Below are 18,213 nucleotides of genomic sequence, written 5' to 3'. Positions count from 1 at the left end.
AGTTTATTCTCTACCAGCAGCTAGAGCCATCTTTTAAAAATACACACTGGCTCGTGTGTCACTTGCCTGATCACAACTCTCCAGGGACTTCTCATGACACTCAGAACACAAGCTTTCCACCTGACCATGGCTTCACACGGTCTAGTCCCAGCTTACTTGGCCACTCTCCGTCTGGCTTCCTCCAATCCAGTCATTGCAGCCTTTCCCGATAATCCCTGAACACAGCTGGTTTACCCCCTCCACTGCAAGTGCCCTTGCACATGCTGGTTCCTCTGCTGGCTCCTAACATGTCACACTCCCTCCATTTGTTCAGGTTTCTGCTCAAATGTCACATCTTCAGAGAGGCCTCTCTGCTCCAGGTATCTAGTTCTCTCTTCTCTAGTTAGGCACTATCTCTTTGCTCTTAATTCTTCCTAGCCCCTCTCTGTATACCTTTGTTTACTTGCCATCTGTCAGTTTCTCTCATTAGAACTCCATGAGAACAGGGACTTTATCTGCCTTGTTCATTGCTGTAGCATCAATAAATATAATAAATATTTTCTGGATGAAGCAACAGATATAATCCATATTTTCACCAGCTGAGACACCAGAAACCAACAGGTAGAGAAATCCCCACACTCCAGGAGCCTCAAATGCTGAGCAGCTGGCTGAACACACTGGTACCTTCTAGAGTTCAGGGGCCCTGCAGCAGGATGCACAGTACAAATATGACTGACTGGGATCTCATTCATCCCCTGACCTCTAAGCACGAACACTGCCAATCGGAATTTTCCCCCTAGCCTACCAGGTACAAAGGCACCTATCTTCTTTTTCATGGTTTCTGTGGACACACACACACACACACACACACACACACACACACACACACAAGCCAAGAGGGACATAGAGTAAAGAAAGCAAACTAAGTAGAAGAAAAGAGATGAAATCCCTGCCTGGCCTGAAATAAACCTACCAGCTCTCTGCCAGAGTCAAGAGAGGTTCTAAGATACCTGTGAAGAGCGATCCAGTTCTCAGCCAGACACCGCAGCCCAAGTGGCAGTGTCTGGGTTCTTACAGAGCACAAGATGAGGGCTGCGGACTGGCTTGCAGGACTCTGTTTCCTTGTGGGTTTCTACATCTGCAGTCTCCTTAAAATTCCCAATCCGGCAGCTGTGCAAGAGCCATGCTTAACGCACACCGTGGTAAGGCCAACCGGCTTCATCAGGACCACCTGGTCTCTTACACGGTGATCTGGGCAACCAGAGAAGGAATTACAGTGGAGAAGCATCAATTCCTTTCTGCCTTGATGCATAGGCGGTTGCACACTGATTTCTCAACCAAAAGAGATCATCACCACCTTTTTGAAAGAGGAAGGGTTTCAAGCAAAGAACTAATTTCTCCTGCCCACCTACACCCTTCTCCTGCCTTTACCTTCTACCTGTCTTAGAGATGACATTCATAATCAGAGGCTGAACATTTGTGGCTGGAGTTACCACTAACTGGTTGTGGGAGATGGGTGTACTTGGCCTCTGGGACCCTTCTCATCGGTACAGATCAGTTGCTGTGAAAATCAGATAAGGTGATGTCTGTAACAGCACTCTGAGGAACTGTAGAGAGATTGTGGGCTGTCATGCTTTTATATAAATAGCCTCTGGTTTGGGGTAATGATGATGTTATTAATAACAACAATGGCAGATAATGACATTTAATGACTGCTTAGACTACCAGGCACTGCTGTTCCATCCTAATCCCACTCAATCCTTCCAACAAACCAATGATGTAGGTAATAAGGTTATAGCCATCTTATAGATAAAAAACCCTGAGACCCAGGGAAACTAATTTTCCAAGGTCACACACACAGTAAGTAGTGAGGCTGGGATTACAACCCATGTATGTTAATAATTCTGCACAGTCCACACTCCCAACTACCAGTCAACACTATCCCCACTGTGGGCAACAGGACTTGATAGCTTCTGCTGATTCTTACATGCCAAATGTGAGTTGCACACTCTGAATACTCTCATCAGGGTAGGAAGGGATGACTTTGACAGGCCATCAGTATGCACTAAAAATGAGGATTCGGTTTTCTCATCTTTACATGAGGTCAATAATATTATCTACCTCATAGAATTCTTGTAAGGATCAAAGAACAGAATGTACATCAAACCCTGAGCACAAAGCCCAGTAATATGTGTGTGCCCAATAAACATTAATCGAGAGCCTTGAGGAAAATCTTTCAGTCTCTGCCTCAACAACCGTGTGCACTGGGCTTTAGGAGTTCAAGATGCAGCCAGGGACCTGCTCGATGTTCTTGGCTGAAGCCCAAACTAGGATGCCAAGGGGTGGTTCACACCTGCCTAGGATGAGAGAATGGTTTGTTAAGTGTCATTTAAGACAAGCAGAAAGACTTCTGACAGTCCAGGCCAGCCAGGGGAGCACGATCGCCAGTCATATCCTTGGGGGATGGGGTCCCACCAAACAAAATAGCTGAGATCTCATGCAACAAAATCTCTGAGAAAACAAGCTGCTCCTTCTCCTTTCTCTCTTGCTAGCCCCCAGCTCCTCAGCCAGGATCATTCTCCAGCTAGGGTATTACCACTCAACTAAATATAATTTCGAGTTCTATGTGGGCCACACCCACTGTGTTGCACGCACAAGTGATAATGGAAAGCAAGCTGGAGAAAGTCAGCACTTAGGCGAGCTAGAATTACACCATCTTGCCTGCCTGTGGCTCAGGAGATAAAAGTGGCAGCCACAGAAACCTGCCATGGCACAGGAGGGAGGGGAAATGACGAAGCCAAGGGCCAAAAGGGGTGGGGGTGGGAGGCTGGAAAGGAATTCAGGCAAGAGAGGGAATGAGCGCCTGTCCCCTATCAGCCCTGGCCTAGAAGGCGTGGATGGAAAGCTGGAGGGGAAGGTGTGCTCAGCTGACTGCCTCGTGGGCCAGTACTCAGGAGGCCAGGCCACCATGCCCATTAATGCAGCCCATCCTTCTCAGGTTTAAAAAGGGAAATGTTCTATTTATAAGCTACCGACCGGTGGAGGCCTGGCAGCCACTGGATGGCTCTGATCCCACAGGGATTCTGGTTACCAGTGGCTGCCTTCTCTTGCCTCTCAACTGTGGGTGTTCTAACAGCAAAAGGCCGAAGGTGACTGGAAGCAAAAGGAAAAAGAAAATCCTCTTTTCTGTCCTCTGCTGCTTTCCTCAGACTGTGGGACTTAGTAATGTCTGAAGGCTTAAAAATCTTTTAAACCCAGGGACCCATAGGATCCCATGAAGTCGTTCCCAACCATCTTTAAGAGCAAATCCCCCTTTGGGGTACCTGGGTGGCTCAGTCGGTTGAGCATCGGACTTCGGCTCAGGTCACGGTCTCACGGTCTGTGAGTTCAAGCCCCACGTCCGGCTCTGTGCTGGCAGCTCAGAGCCTGGAGCCTGCTTCAGATTCTGTGTCTCCCTCTCTCTGACCCTCCCCTATTCATGCTCTCTCTCTGTCTCAAAAACAAACAAATGTTAAAAAAAGAAAAAAATCCCTCTTTTAAAAGAGGGATTTACTCTTTTTCTTTCTTTTTCCTGTTTTACAGATCACAGGAAACGGAGGCACAGAGAGGAAGGGAATGTATAAATCAGAGGTAGGGCAATAAGCATGCAGAGCAAGGTAACGGCACCTTCCCATCCCCTCTCCTGGTCCTCAATCTTGCCCTTGCAGAACAAGAAAAGACTGGATACGACACTATCAGGGAATGTGATCTGAATGAGGCCTTGAAAGAATGATGAATGTATGTAACAGGAACCCAAGCAGCACTGGCTGTGTTGTCTGATGCCTGCAGAAGGGCAGTGGGCTGTGTTACGCTTCCGTGCCTGGGAAGCTGCAGAGCCACCAACACACATTAACGGTCTCTGGGCATCATGCACAGCATGTGAGGAGCCACTGATAGTCCTGATGAGGAGGCTCACTGAGAAGGAAAATGGGATGGCCCCTCAAGAGCAAAGAGCTGAGAAGGTTAGGTGGGGCTGATGAGGGAAGGCCTTACGGCCCCACTGGGTTTGCCACAAAGTGACAAGATGGCGTAACAAAGGAAAGACGTCACGCATATCGAGAGGTGGAGGAAGGCGGGGCGTGACTATGGCAATCAGGCCGACTCTGGTTTGAGCATCATCGCCACTACTTCCTGACCATACTACCTGGACTTTTTAAAGCCTAATGCTCATTTGTAAACGCGGTCGTTGTGAACAGCATTTCCACTAATGCCCACCATGGATGTACCGCTTTCATGCTGCGTGCCGTAACTTCACGCCATCTTAGGTAGCTTAATACCAGGGTAGGTTTTTAAAAAGTAGTCTAAGGGTTGACCAACCTATAGTATGTGGGCCAAATACACCACTGCCTGATTGTACATTGAGTTTCATTAGCAAGCATGCATTTGCTTTCGTGTTGTCTATGGCTGCTTTCACACTGCAATATCAAGAGTTAGAGTACTGCGAGACTGAATACATTTACTATATGACTCTTTACTGAAAAGGCCTCCTGGTTTGCTAAGCAATAGCATTGAGACAACCTGAGGGTTTACATGTTCATGTGTTTTCCCCCTAATAAATGTGGAAATAAACATACAAATCCAAATGGGAATTTAAAATGTGTGCCCGGTACTATCTAAAATGATCAGAGATACCACGAGTAGCATGCATATGCCACTTCGAGAAATGTAGTCATTTAATGAACTAACACCCACAAGGCGCCAGGCCTGACAACAGCAGGGGCGTTAGCTGTCACCCTCCGCTCTCCTCCCTGCTCCCCTCAGGAACTCTTCTGCCCATCCAGGGAGCTTTCCCCCTCTCACACGACACAGTAATTGGCACGACCAGATAATGAGACAGATGAGAACCAACGGTAATGAAGCATTTCTTAACTAATATGCCAGACACTTTGCTAAACTCCAATCGTCACGGCAACTTCGTGAGGCAGTTGGTGTTATTTATCCCCCATTTTTACATAAAAGGCAATGCAAGCTGAAAGATGTCCTGCACTGACCCACAGTTCCGGAGCCAGTGTGCCAGCATGCTAAGCCACACGATTCACGTGGCCCTCCACTAAAACAGCTCTCTCCAATCCACATGGCAGAGCCTACCCACAGGAAATTATCTGAGGTATGTGCAAAAACTGATGTAGAGGAGTGTTCAGGCTGATATTACTCATAAGAGCAAAAATCTGGAAGGGACATTTAAGTCCAATGACAGGAAATAGTTCAAGAAATGTGGATATAATCCTATGACAGAATATTAAACAACCATTGCAAATGGCATTCATAAACAATTTTCATGACGTGGGAAAATGCTTGTAAATTTTTTAAAGCAGGATGCCAAAAGTATATTCATTGTAATGCCAAGTAAGTCAAAATACATGTCAACATTGACAAAATCCATGTAAGAAAGATATCACGAAAAAAAGACAAGAAGGAAATATCACTGGGGTGGTATTAGAGATGACTTCTATTGAATTTCTGAAAATAAATGCTGTATTTCCTGCACATTCTACAATGAGTTCATATGATTTTTATAGTTAGTAAAAATAACTGTTTTTCAAGCTGCTTAGGAGATTCAATGTCTACACCCTACAGATGAGTGAATCCTAATTCCAACTTTGCATTCTTTCTCCAATCACTGCTTCCCCCACCCCACACACATACACAAGATCCAGTGTAAATAACAAACTCCAGTGACTTCTTGAGCATTTTATAAACACAAAGGATTCCTGTCAAAGATTAACAACAAACTGGAAGGAAAAGAAGGGACTGAGATGTGGAAGCAGAGGAAGTGCTCTATTTCCTTCTCCTGGAAGAAGAGGAGGGAAGGTAGGAAGTTCCCATTTTTTTAAATCTTGCTAGCCTAGATGGAACCCCATTCTGAGCTCACTCTCCAACCAACTGGCTCGGGGCATTTTGTCTGCACAGCAGGTGTATCTACAGATAGCATGACGATTACACTCACCCACACACGCACTGGGCCATCTGGCTATCATCTCTGTGTGCTGTCAACCTCAAAAGCAGACCATATACTCCTTAAAGGCAGAGGTACATGTTCTACTTGTGGGTGTCCTTCCCCTCCACACTCACACTGCCCAGGGCCACAGGCACTTAAAAACTCCCAAGAGCTATTAATTCAGTGAAGTGCTCCAGGAATGCTGGACTCCTGCTGGGAAACCAAGTGAAAGGTGCAGGTAGGGGCAAACCAGAACACAGGGAACAAGAGTGGGAAGCACCATAGACCACTGCAAGATCCTCTCGAAAAGCCAGACGGTCGGTGTTGAGCTGAGTCTGAAGTGCACAAGAAGGCATGTCTGAGGCAACCTGGGCATATTCCTTTGAAATAATCTGATTAACCCATGGAATCTGAATTAATATTCACATTAAGGAAAGTGGCACCGTGAAGTCAAGATTAGGAGACTGAGCTCTCTGCGGCTCAGTTTGTCAGCCTTCAGCCTTTAAACAGCTGGAGAAGCAGTGGGAGGGTAGCATTTCTGTAAACAAGCTAATCTTTTCAGAACTAAGTAGGCAGTGACATTTATTATTTAAAACTTCTAACTTCGAAGACATCAACCCACCCTAGGAAAGCCTGCCCTCCCATTACTCTCTTGCATGCTCTAACTGTCCCTCAGCTGGGACTACAGGACAACAGCAGCCTTGGAGGGGAATAGGCCACTTCTCGGCTTCTTCTCTTGATACCTACTGGAGCTCATTTCAAAGGAGAATAAACCAATTCTCACAGAGCCTCTGGTGAGAAATCTCACAGCTGCAGTCAAAAGGAGAGCAAGCAATAGGACATGGAGACTGAGGAGGCACAAGGGGCCAGATAGGGTGGACTGGGAGGAGGGGTTCTTGCCCAGGGCAGAGTCCTATTCTTTGCAATGAGAAAGGAGGCAAATCCATGACAGGTATCAGCTGCCTAGGTAACTGGCACTGGTGTGTGATCGGTAAAGCACCTTATGGAATAACAAACCATTCTCCCTTCCTCTCTAGTATCCTTACTTGTATTTTTTTCCCTTCCTTTCTCTAACAGGTAAGAAAAAACTCAGCATCACTGATGTATAATCCTGACATCTATGAACAAACCCAGGGAAGGTCCCCTGATGGCAGCAGGATCCCCGGTAAGAGGCCCATAGAATTGGCAAAAAATAGCAGATTGATTTTTGAATTTAGCTTGTAAGGATTAACTTAACCAAGAATACCCAAGACCTCTAGGCAGAAAACTAAAACTCTGATGAAGGGCACAGGCGATCTGAATAAAGGGAAAGATAGTCCAAGTTTTGTGAGATGACTGAAGATTATAGAAGTGTCAATTTTCTCTGAATTAATCTATATAATTCAATGCAATTCTAAAGCAAAGTTTTAAGGTTTTGAGGAGCTTACACACTTATGTTAGAATTACACAGAAGGACAGAGGTCCACAAGCAGCTAAGTCAAATCTTAAGAAGTAGAGTACCAAGGGCACCTGGGTGGCTCAGTTGGTTAAGTGTCTGGCTTCAGCTCACGTTATGATCTCACAGTTAGTGAGTTCAAGCCCCGCATCAGGTTCTGTCCTGACAGCTCAGAGCCTGGAGGCTATTTTAGATTCTGCGTCTCCCTCTCACTCTCTGTCCTTCCCCCACTCATGCTGTGTCTCTTTCTCTCTCAAAAATAATAAACATTAAAAAATTAAAAAAAATTTTAAAAAGTAGAGTACCAGACATTAAGACTTACCTCAAAGACATCATATGAAAAGCACAGAGGTACTGGCACACGAGCAAACAGACCAAGAACATAAAGAACTAGAGACAGAGCTCAGATATGCAAGCCTAATATACAATAAAGACAGCACTGTAAGTCAAAACCAGAAAGAATGACATTTTTGGGAAAAATGAGTCTTTGTGTGGATAAAAAAAAAAAACTGGATCTTCATGAAACACTATATACAATGGTAGGTATCAGTTGAATTAGAAACCTCATTGGGAAAGAAAGAATTATGAAGCCAAAAAAACAAAATGTAGGTGCATATATTTGTGACATAGGTCATAAAGGCCTGCTTTCTTCCTTTCATTTATTTTTGAGAGAGAGACAGAGAGATAGCGACAGAGAGAGGAAGGGGAAGAGGAAGACAGAGAAAGAATCTTAAGCAGGCTCCATGCCCAGTGCTAAGCAGGGCTGCATTTCACAACTATGAGATCATGAACTGAGCTGAAATCAAGAGTTGGATCATTAACTGACTGAGCCACCTAAGCACTGTAGAAAGGCCTTCTTTAAAATGCAACTTGAAAATCATAAACCAGAAGGCACAAAAAAAGATGCATTTCAATACATAAGAAAGCTTTACAGTCAAGTAAGATTATCACATATAATATTAATACACAGATGACAAAATGGGAAAATGTATTTAAAATGTCTACAACCAACAAGGGATGAGTATCTAAAATAGAGAACAAACTTTACCAATCAACATGAAAAAAATGCAAATTAAATAGAAAAATGAGCAAAGGACATGAATAGGCAATAAACAGAAGGGGAAACCCAGTCAACAGGCATACAGAGAGACCCAAATTAAAACAATAATGAGCTATCATTTTCTATTTATATGAGTGACAGTAAATTAGAAAGCTGAATAATGGCAAGAGTTGGCAGAAAAGAAGAAATCCTCGTGTAGGGGTAATGGGACTATGAACTGACCACTCTGGAGAAATATTCCCTCAAACTAAGTACATGCACACCCTTTGGCCAACAATTCTCCTCATGGGTATATTCCAAAAAAAATTCTCACACAGGGAGATGTACAAGATGTACAAAGATGTTCATTGTGGTGTTAGTGGTGGTCATGAGGAGCTGGAAGCATGAGGAGATGGAGTGTGCAGCTCTGTAAAAACAGATACACAGTGTTACACACGGGGGGGGGGGGGGGGGGGAGTGCGGCGCAGCAGACAGAAGCCACAGTCTAGAAGCAGACAGGAGAATGTAGATGGCTCCTAACACAATGCCCAGGAAGCAAAGAAAAAGAACAACACATATCATAATTTATATAACTGAAAAATACAGGTAGAAAAAAATATACGTTGCTCAAAAAAAAAAATTTTAAAGTACTCATTAGAATGGTGGTCTTCAGAGGAGGAAAGAAGTAACAGCTGGGAAGAGAATTCAAAGGGGGGGGGAGGGAAGGAGGGAAGGAGGGAAGGAGGGAAGGAGGGAAGGAGGGAAGGAGGAAGGAGGGAAGGAGGGAAGGAGGGAAGGAGGGAGGGAGGGAGGGAGGGAGGGAGGGAAGGAAGGAAGGAAGGAAGGAAGGAAGGAAGGAAGGAAGGAAGGAAGGAACCTGTGATGATCCCATGCCACAAATCAGGTAGTAGGATTAATTCCAACCCTCTACACCTGAGATTCAAATGGAGCTTACAGAAGGAGAGAGGAAAAAGCCTCTGGGAAGAAATGTGCATTTGTTTACCTGCTGCCATCCTCTCCCTGACAACTGGGCCATTTGGAAAGTACCAGCAGCAGACAGGCATTATTTATGGCCCCAACACCCCACAGGCACTGTATGCCCTGAGAGGAACTTGAAGATGAAAGCAATAAATTCAGAAGTGTCCCCAGAGGAATTTCCTTTTGCTACCTGGCCCTTCAAAACATCCTGCCTCTGGGATAAAATGGTGGCATTCAAACTCCCATGAAAACATTTTCTAGAAAGGAAAATGTTAGCCATTTAGCATTTGGATACTCAAGGCAAAGAGCAATGTCACACTCTGAAATTCCTATCAGACTGACTACCCTCTGGAACAGTTTTGACTGTGGTATAAACAGACAGGGAGTTGCTGAACAATCAGACCCTGGACAATAGTGCCACCTGTGGCAGATAAGCCCTATGGGTGGATATAGAGTGGAAATGAAAATTACTTCGATCCACAGATATGGAAAGTACAACCACATCAGAAAGGAGGGGAGGCTAAGGCATTATGTGATATGAAAAAGGGGTCCCAAGGCCAGAGGAGGTGAGAAAGCATCAATCTAGAACCCTACTCTGGTCGTGCCAGCTTGGACATCAGTGAACAGAACAGCTTTTGCAATAATACTTTAAAAAATCATTTCTATCCAAACTACTCCTGAAAAGTGGCCAATATGTTTTACCCCATCTTTTTTTTCTCTCCAGCCTGCCAAATGAAAGGGTAAGCAATTGAAAAATCATTAGACACTTCAGGCAGCCAGCTCTCTGTACTCTGTGAATAATGGGATGCCAAGAGCAAACTGTTGCAAGGGTCTGTGTTCTCCAAAATGGAACTTCTTGTGTTGCTCTTTTCTTCAGGAGACAGAATATTCTTGTGGTTAACAGTAGAGCCTCTGGGGTTACACAGAATTCAGATTAAATGGTGCCCCCTGACTTTATTAGTCTCAATTTCCTAATATACAAAGTAGGTCAAAGGTACCTATCTCACACAGTGTTTCAAGTATTAACTAAGTTCATATGCATAAAACATCCTTAAACATAGTTAAGTGGTGGATAAATGCTATCTATTACTAGCTATGATTTTAAATATATGCTCACTGCAGACAACGCAAAGCATGGAGAAAAAAAAAAAAAAAACAGGTCAGTCCCTCCCAATTATCTACCCTCTCTCCGAATAAACAGTTTCATGATAAATGTCTTTCCAGACTTTTTCTATCAATACATCTAAATGAGTCAAACAATTTACTTTACTAAGAACATTGCTCTGTAACCCGATTTTTTTAAACATCAATTAACAATAAACTGTGGGAGCCATTTCCACAAATATACTTAGATTGCTCTTGTTGTTTTTAAAGACTACACAGTACCTTGATATTTTTAATCAACTTCCTAGTAGACATCTGATTATCTCCCCATCTTTATTATTATTACCAATGCTCCAGTAAACTTTTTTGCACAAACGTTTTTGTCCTCCAGTCTATTTTCTTAAGACAAATCACTGGGTCAAAGGCTACTGGCTTCCAATGCATATTCCCCAAAGGTCTTACAGAATGGTATGATGAGATGGCATGCCCCCCTAAAAGAAGCAGGGTCATCTTTCAAATCTATAGGCCCTTATCTCAAGCAGAGAGAAGGTTTATCACAAGTCACAAGCAACCTTCTGGGTGGTGGTCTCCATTCAGATGCATCTCATCTCCCACAGTTCTTGGGTCCTTTATTATAGAATAGTGTGTCCCAGCTTGGGGCATCGTACAGGCATGTTATTTTATTTTAGTCTGCTTGGGTATCTATCTTCTCTTGTTATGGTGGATTCCCTGATTTCTGTCCGGCAAACTACCCTGCTCCCATCTTATGCAATACTCTTAAAACTGTCAGTGACAGTGTGTTGTTTTCTCCTGATCTGCCCAACCTAGACCAACCTGTTGTTATCCTTCCTGGGAATGTGAATCTTTAGAAGAGTGAGGTGACTACTAAAAGCAGTCTAGACCTTCATCAACCTGCAATTATTATTCAGAAGACCCTTTTTTACTGGTTCCTGGGGCTCCAGAGCTACTATGTTTTCAAACCTGGTTCTTTAGTTCTTCCTCCCTTACTGTGAGTTACTCTACGGCCTTCCATATTCTTTCATTTTTATGTCTGTGGTTTTTGCTAATGTAATTTTTTTTAATGTTTATTCATTTATTTTGAGAGACAGAGAATGCACGCATGAGCAGGAGAGGGGCAGAGACAGAAGGAGAGGAAACGTTAAGTAGGCTCCATGCTCAGCGTGGAGCCCGATGTGGGGCTGGATCTCAGGACTCTGGGATCATGACCTGAGCTAAAATCAAGAGTTGGATGCTCAACTGACTGAGCCACCCAGGTGCCTCTGCCATTGTTACTTTAGAAAAGTTAGCCAGGCTTGATTTCAAATACACCAGAACAATCCCACCTGATGATTGGGGCGGGGAGGGGGGGAAGCACTTGTTTCCTTGAATATTTCCTTGAAAAAATTTTCCTTTATTCAATTCTTGAGGGAAAAGGAAAAAAGAAAAACCTTTTTCCCTCCTTGAAAGGCCTCTTAATGTACCAATAGCAAACAATACAAATTACTTAGTATTTTATATAAAACTGCTGGTCAAAATCTGTATTTTGGAAAGAACGAAAGGAAAATCTCTGTCCTTTAAGGGATTTCACACACACAGAAATACCTCATCCTTTTGTCCACATGGAGAGTCCCTGTTTTACTGATTTTTTTGATATCACTGGAATTCATGTTTGCACTATATTTGAATTTGTCTTCAAGTGGATTTTATAAAGCAAATTCGAGGCAAGGGGACAGGACTTCCTCTGCACTCTTATAAGCAGCCTGGAAGGAACTGGTTAGTACTTCTATCCACCAAGGATATCATCAGTCCAAACACTCTCGCAATAGCTTTTCATTTTAATCCCATCGCCTTTGCAAGGTTACAGGTGCCCTTGGAAATTATGATTAACCAGAGTGCTCGGAACCAGCAGTAGGGGAAATGTGTTGTATATTCTACAGAGACTGCCCAGGGTCACTCCCATCAAAGAAGAGTGTTATTACAGAGTTTACCATTTCTACTCTTTCCTCTTCAAAAATGTAACGAAGAACACAGAGTTACTAAGCCATCACCAAGACAGCTGCTGCCTCTCCAGTCCTTTGAACAAGACCGGCTAGGAGGCAATTCTGGCTTTCCCATAGGACAGGGTTCTTGGGGAGCTGTGTATTATTCAATTAAGTGGCTTTTAAATGGTGATTGGAACTACATTATCAAGAACTAGGATTAACTGAGATAATATACATGAAAATGCTTTGTAAAGTGCGAAGGGTTATATAATGCAAGGTGTCATTACAGCCTTGCCAGTCAAGCTCACTGAATGCCCTGGAGTCATTGACTTAGTAAGTCAGTGTGGAAGCACCTCACACAGCGCCAGGGGCAAGGGGCAGACCCAACATGCCCACAGCACCCCCTGGTGGCTCTTCCCCAGAGCAGCAACTTTTAAAGCTCCATCCCAACCCCAGCTGTAGGAAATTATCCAAGGGACATACTTACTCCCTTCGCTCTGACTGTCTTTGTTCGAATTGTAGACCTGGAAAATAGAAATAAACATTTACTTGTGTGTACTTTATACCATCCCAGGTTCAACGAAGAAAATTATATCCTGTCCCTTTCCCTAACTTGTGCTGTAAGATGGAAGGCAATTTGTGGGCCCCAAATATGAATCCCCTCTAAAATCATCTACTGCCTAGGATTCACTTCAGCTGTTCTCAACTGTGTGTACATCAGAATCACCTGTGGAACTTTACTGTAAAAAAAAAAATAAAAGATAATATTCTCTAAAAAATTTTTTTTAACATTTGCTTTGGAGAAAGACAGAGTGCAAGGTGGGAGGAGCAGAGAGAGAAGGAGCTGCAGAATCTGAAGCAGGCTCCAGGCTCTGAGCTGTCAGCACAGAGCCAGACATGAGGCTTGAACCCATAGACAATGAGATTAAGACCGGAGTCAAAGTTGGACGCTCAACCAATTGAGCCACCCAAGCCCCCCCAAAGATCATATTCTTTAAAAAAAAAAAAAAAACAAATTTATGTGTGTATACAAATTAAAAAGAAGAAAACTTTTAAATAGTTACAATCATTAAGCATTTACTGTGAACCAAGGAAGGTGCTGAGAAATACGTATGAATTATCTCAAATTATCTACACAACAATTCTGTTAGGTAGGAAGTGTTATCACTGTATTACAGATGGAGAATTTGAAACAGAGAGGTTAACTAAGGTCTCACAGCTAGTAAATGGCATAGTCAGGAAAAAGATACATTATAAACTGCTAAGTATTAACAATAGGGAATGGGGCCAATCACATTTTACTTTATATACTTTTGAAATTTTAATGTTGTAAGGAGAATATACTACTTTCATAATATAAAACCCTTAAGTGATTCACAGAAATCATAAAAGGGGAAGTGGTCCAATACAGAAAAAGGGAAAATACTCCAATAGAAAACAGACAATGACATATTGCAAGAATCTGCAAGTTTCTTCTGTGAAGAGTCAGAAAGTAAATATAACAGGCTTTGTAGGCCAAAAGACAAAAATCAATATTATGTAGGTACATGTTCAATAAGAGAGAAAACTAATTTCCACAAATTTTTTGGTTGACAAATTTTAAATATAGCATGTTTTTAAAATACAGATACAATATTCCTTGCAGGTAAAAATCCCCATTAGGGTTTCGAGGCTTTCTTTTCAGAAATGCTCAGCTCAATACCTCTCTAGAGTAAGTAGTTCTCAAATGAGATTGGCCATGTGGAGTATCTTTTCCAAGGAATGTAATTTTTCAAAATGCAGATCCACAAATCAGAAGAATGAAGTTTTGTTTATTGGTTTTATACAGGGAGGATAACATTGGACTTAATTAGGGGTCAAAGTTAGTATTCCCATCAAATCAATTGTAAATATTCATCTATAAATGACATGTTTAGTTCACAGGCAATAAAAAAAGCAGATAATATGCTGGGTTTGGCCTGTAGGGCAGTTTGCCAATCCCTGATATGGTAACATTATTAAGGTAAATCCTCTGCTTGGGGGGGGGGGGGGGGGGGGGATAGAATCAACGTTTTTCAAATCTTTCTTTGGTGATTATGATTCTGTATATATGAAAAGGCATAGGGTAAAGTTGGTCATCCTAACTATGTACACATATATGTATGTATGTATGTATGTATGTATCTATGTATCTATGTATCTATCTCAAGGGATTGTGATGGCTACTCATGGCTGAGAAGCACTTATTTAAGCCCTGGAAGTACTGACCAAGCACCTCGAAAAAGAGAGCCATGAAACTCTAAAAGTGATTTTCATCTGCTAGCCAAGTATGGGTGGGAATGGCTGGTGAAGAGCTTTTCAACTTGGCCCCTCAGTTGCCTTCTGTCTTTGGGTAAAGCTATCACCAGGTCTGGGCCTCTACTGCCTTATCTGTAAATTGAACAAGTCGACCAAGAAGGTTTTGAATGATCAAACTCTAAATAAGACAAATAAATCCATCATTATTATTGATTTCTTAAAGAAGACTACAGAGGCACAGACACTATTCGGAAGTCAGGAGGATAAAAATTAAAGAAAAGGGTTTCCATACTTGAGGCAGATTGCGTGGCAAATGAAAAGGCATCACTTTTTATGCTTAAAAGTTCTCAAGATTAGGGGCATCTGGGTGGCTCAGTCAGTTAAGAGTCTGACTTTGGCTCAGGTCATGATCTCAGTTTGTGGGTTCGAGCCCCGTGTCGGGATCTATGCTGACAGCTCAGAGCCTGGAGCCTGCTTTGGATTCTATGTCTCCTCTCTCTCTTCCCTATCCCACTCACGCTCTGTCTCTCAAAAATAAAATTTAAAAAAAAATGTTAAAAAAAAAAAAAAAAAGAGTTCTAAGGATTAGGAGCCAAAAGACTGTGATCCTGGCACATGGCCTTCAGGGGGGAAGAAGACCAGTGCAACAAGCCATCAGTGCACAGTAGAGAAGGGAGGGAGATGACTCTGGGGCAGAGGACAGCAAGGTGATCCTCCAAGATGTTGTCATCTGTGAGTGAAGCGGGTAGCCACCAAACAGCTAGGACCAGCAATCCATGGTGAATGGTGTTCGCTAACCTTGAAAAGCTCGGTAAGGGAAGTGCAAGCGAAGAGACTCTATTCTGTCAAGTGTTTTTTTGGGGCCACCCCTGATCAATTCATTCTGTCCATTACATTTAAACTTTCCATCCAAGAAAAACTAGCTCCTGTTTATTAGTGGCAAAATCCAGAAAGGAAAACAAAATTCAAGGCTTTTAGCTCTCCTTAATTAGGAGGAGAATTAGCACTAAATTACATTCCTTCAAGCTTTCTGGGGTCTCAGGAGGCCCTTGCCCACAACACCCAAGCATTCCCCAAATTGGAGAGGCGTGATCAATGAGCCAAAGGTGCCAGAAACATGTGCTGCCCGATCCTTTGAGGCCAGGCCATTAATCTCTGTCTACTTTGGTAAATGAGGCAAAGAGAATGAGTTTTGAAATAAAGCTAACAAACCATGCCTGCCAGAACTGTGTGACTACATGGCCTGACAGGGAAGGCCCCCGGGGGGCGGGGGGAGGGGAGAACAGCCTCACCATCTCACAGGCCAGATGGCAGCACGGTAATAGCACTAAGTGGGGATGGCTTTGTTTAATTTACCAAGTACCACACACATCACTGAATCCTTTTAACCACCATATGGCTTACGTACTAGCATTATTCCCATTTAACAGATGTGAAACCTGAGGCCCAGAGAGGTTAGTTTGTCCAAGGACAGACAGCCAGTGGGAGGCTTCCTATTCTATCTTGCCTCTAAACGGAGGTTACAATATTTGTTCACTTTTCCAATCAGCAGCAAATGCACATGACTATCAAGCAAAACCAGTAGTCTATGGTTCATAAATATCTTTCATACTGACACAAGATAAGGGCGTGCAATTCACCCTTTAGAAACAGTCTGTTCTGGGAAAATCTTTATTATCATTATTATTATTATTATTATTATTATTATTAAAGTATAATTAACATACAGTGTTGTATTAATTTCAGGGGAAACCTTCTTCTATAGATCTCATAGTTACTAGTCTAAGACTGAAGCACAGAGTTAAGTACAGCTCCCTGAAATAAAAGGTCTCTTTGGCCATGGCTTCTCTCTTACAACTGATAAGCAGAATTATCCCAGGTTTATAAGCTTTCAAGGAAGCTTTTCAAGAGCCTTGGTCTTGAAAGGACAGAACATAATTGTCCTGGATCAACTCACAGGGACATGAGTCACTAAACAGTTGGTGAATTATGGCTCCAAGGAAGACTGAATCAGTTAACATGCTTTCTCAAATCACTTACCATCTCTAAACCACAATCTTGCCACCTGTAAAATGGGGATATTAACATTTCCTACCTCTTAGCGGTGCTGTGAAAATTAAATCAGGTAAGAGATATACAACATTTATCACAATTCCGTGTCCCACTGAACACTCCATAAAAATGAAATTTCACCACTATCGCGATCATCCTTCTCCTTCCTTCCCTTCACACTTACCCCACAAGGCATAGAAGGCTAAGGATGGGGGTGTAGTTTGAGGGATCCAGTGACACTGGACTCATTAGCATGTTAATTCAACCAACTGAAATTAATTAAAGGACTAAAGGAAAACACGAAAAAAGTTTGATCTAAAACCAACTTTTAGAGCAACAGGTTCTCAATTTTTTTTAATAGCAGTCAAATATAAAATAACCACCTACCACCCATGTCTTGTCCAACCACTTTCCACCACAAATTATGGGCCATGTACCATACCAAGCATTTACATGAATTACTTTAATTTGTCCTGAAGCCTGTGGGGCACTACCACCACCTCTACTTTATAGCATTATGAAGGTTAAATAACGCTCTGAAGGTTACAAAGCTAACAAGTGGCAGAGTCCTCTAGACTAGATTCCATGCTTAACTACAACCTCACGCAACTTCCCCACTCAGTCCCCCTTCCCAGGGGAGAAAAAAACCTTGGCAATTAACAAAAAACTCAAAAGAAGCTAAGCAGTAATTACAAAGTCAACAATGCAACCATTATGTAAGAACAAAACTTCCACCCAATTTAAACCTAACAGTAATTTTACCAACTTCCAATTAATACAAGTATAGCAGTAATTGAAAGCCACAACCATCTTGAGACACTTTAGGATGCCCAAAAAACATCCTTCCCTGAAGCTCTGAGCACATACACAGAGAACTTGCCAAGGACTGTGTGGCAGACAGAATTCTTAGCACAGCATCTTGCTGGAATCCTCGTCAATCTCGATCAACAGGCTCAATTTAGAAACTTTAAGTGCCGCTTCTGAGCAGTTACTAGTAAGACACCTTTGGTCTGCCACTCAGTAACTGACATGCATTTTTTACATCAAGGGGAGACACCCTTCTCATGGTGGGCCTCAAGCTGTATTGCAAGAGGTAGGAGAAGGAACTGTTTGAATCTGAAGCATGGAAAGTAAAGCCAGTCTGAATAGCTTTCACTAAAGAAGGATGTGTCTCAACAGCGTCCAGAGGGGCCAGAGCTTTGGAGCTGGGTACGGGCTCCCCCTCCTCACGTGACAAGTGTGCCTCTCGTCACCACGGCCTGATGGGCTGGAGAGAATCGAAATCAAATGGCGGCTGCTGCTGCTTGTCTATTTCTCACCTAGCAACGCTCCCTTTGGCTCACCCTTTCCACTCCTACCAGTATCACATTTGCTGGCTGAGGGAGGCTCT

General features: G+C 42.9%; 1 protein-coding gene across 7 annotated transcripts in view; it reads right to left on the bottom strand.

Moving 5' to 3' along the window:
* Positions 1–18,213, bottom strand: part of ARHGAP26 (Rho GTPase activating protein 26) — a 422,569-nt gene that overhangs the window by 185,561 nt on the left and 218,795 nt on the right. For all 7 annotated transcript variants that reach the window (XM_042938105.1, XM_042938115.1, XM_042938124.1 and 4 more), the window contains one exon: positions 12,982–13,018. In XM_042938105.1, the coding sequence (XP_042794039.1) occupies positions 12,982–13,018 (37 nt within the window). The remainder of the gene's footprint in view (positions 1–12,981; positions 13,019–18,213) is intronic.

The sequence above is a fragment of the Panthera leo genome, chromosome A1 (genome assembly GCF_018350215.1).
Source record: "Panthera leo isolate Ple1 chromosome A1, P.leo_Ple1_pat1.1, whole genome shotgun sequence".
Lineage (NCBI taxonomy): Eukaryota > Metazoa > Chordata > Mammalia > Carnivora > Felidae > Panthera > Panthera leo.
The sequence above is the reverse complement of the archived record's forward strand: the minus strand, read 5'-3'. Positions and strand labels throughout refer to the sequence as shown.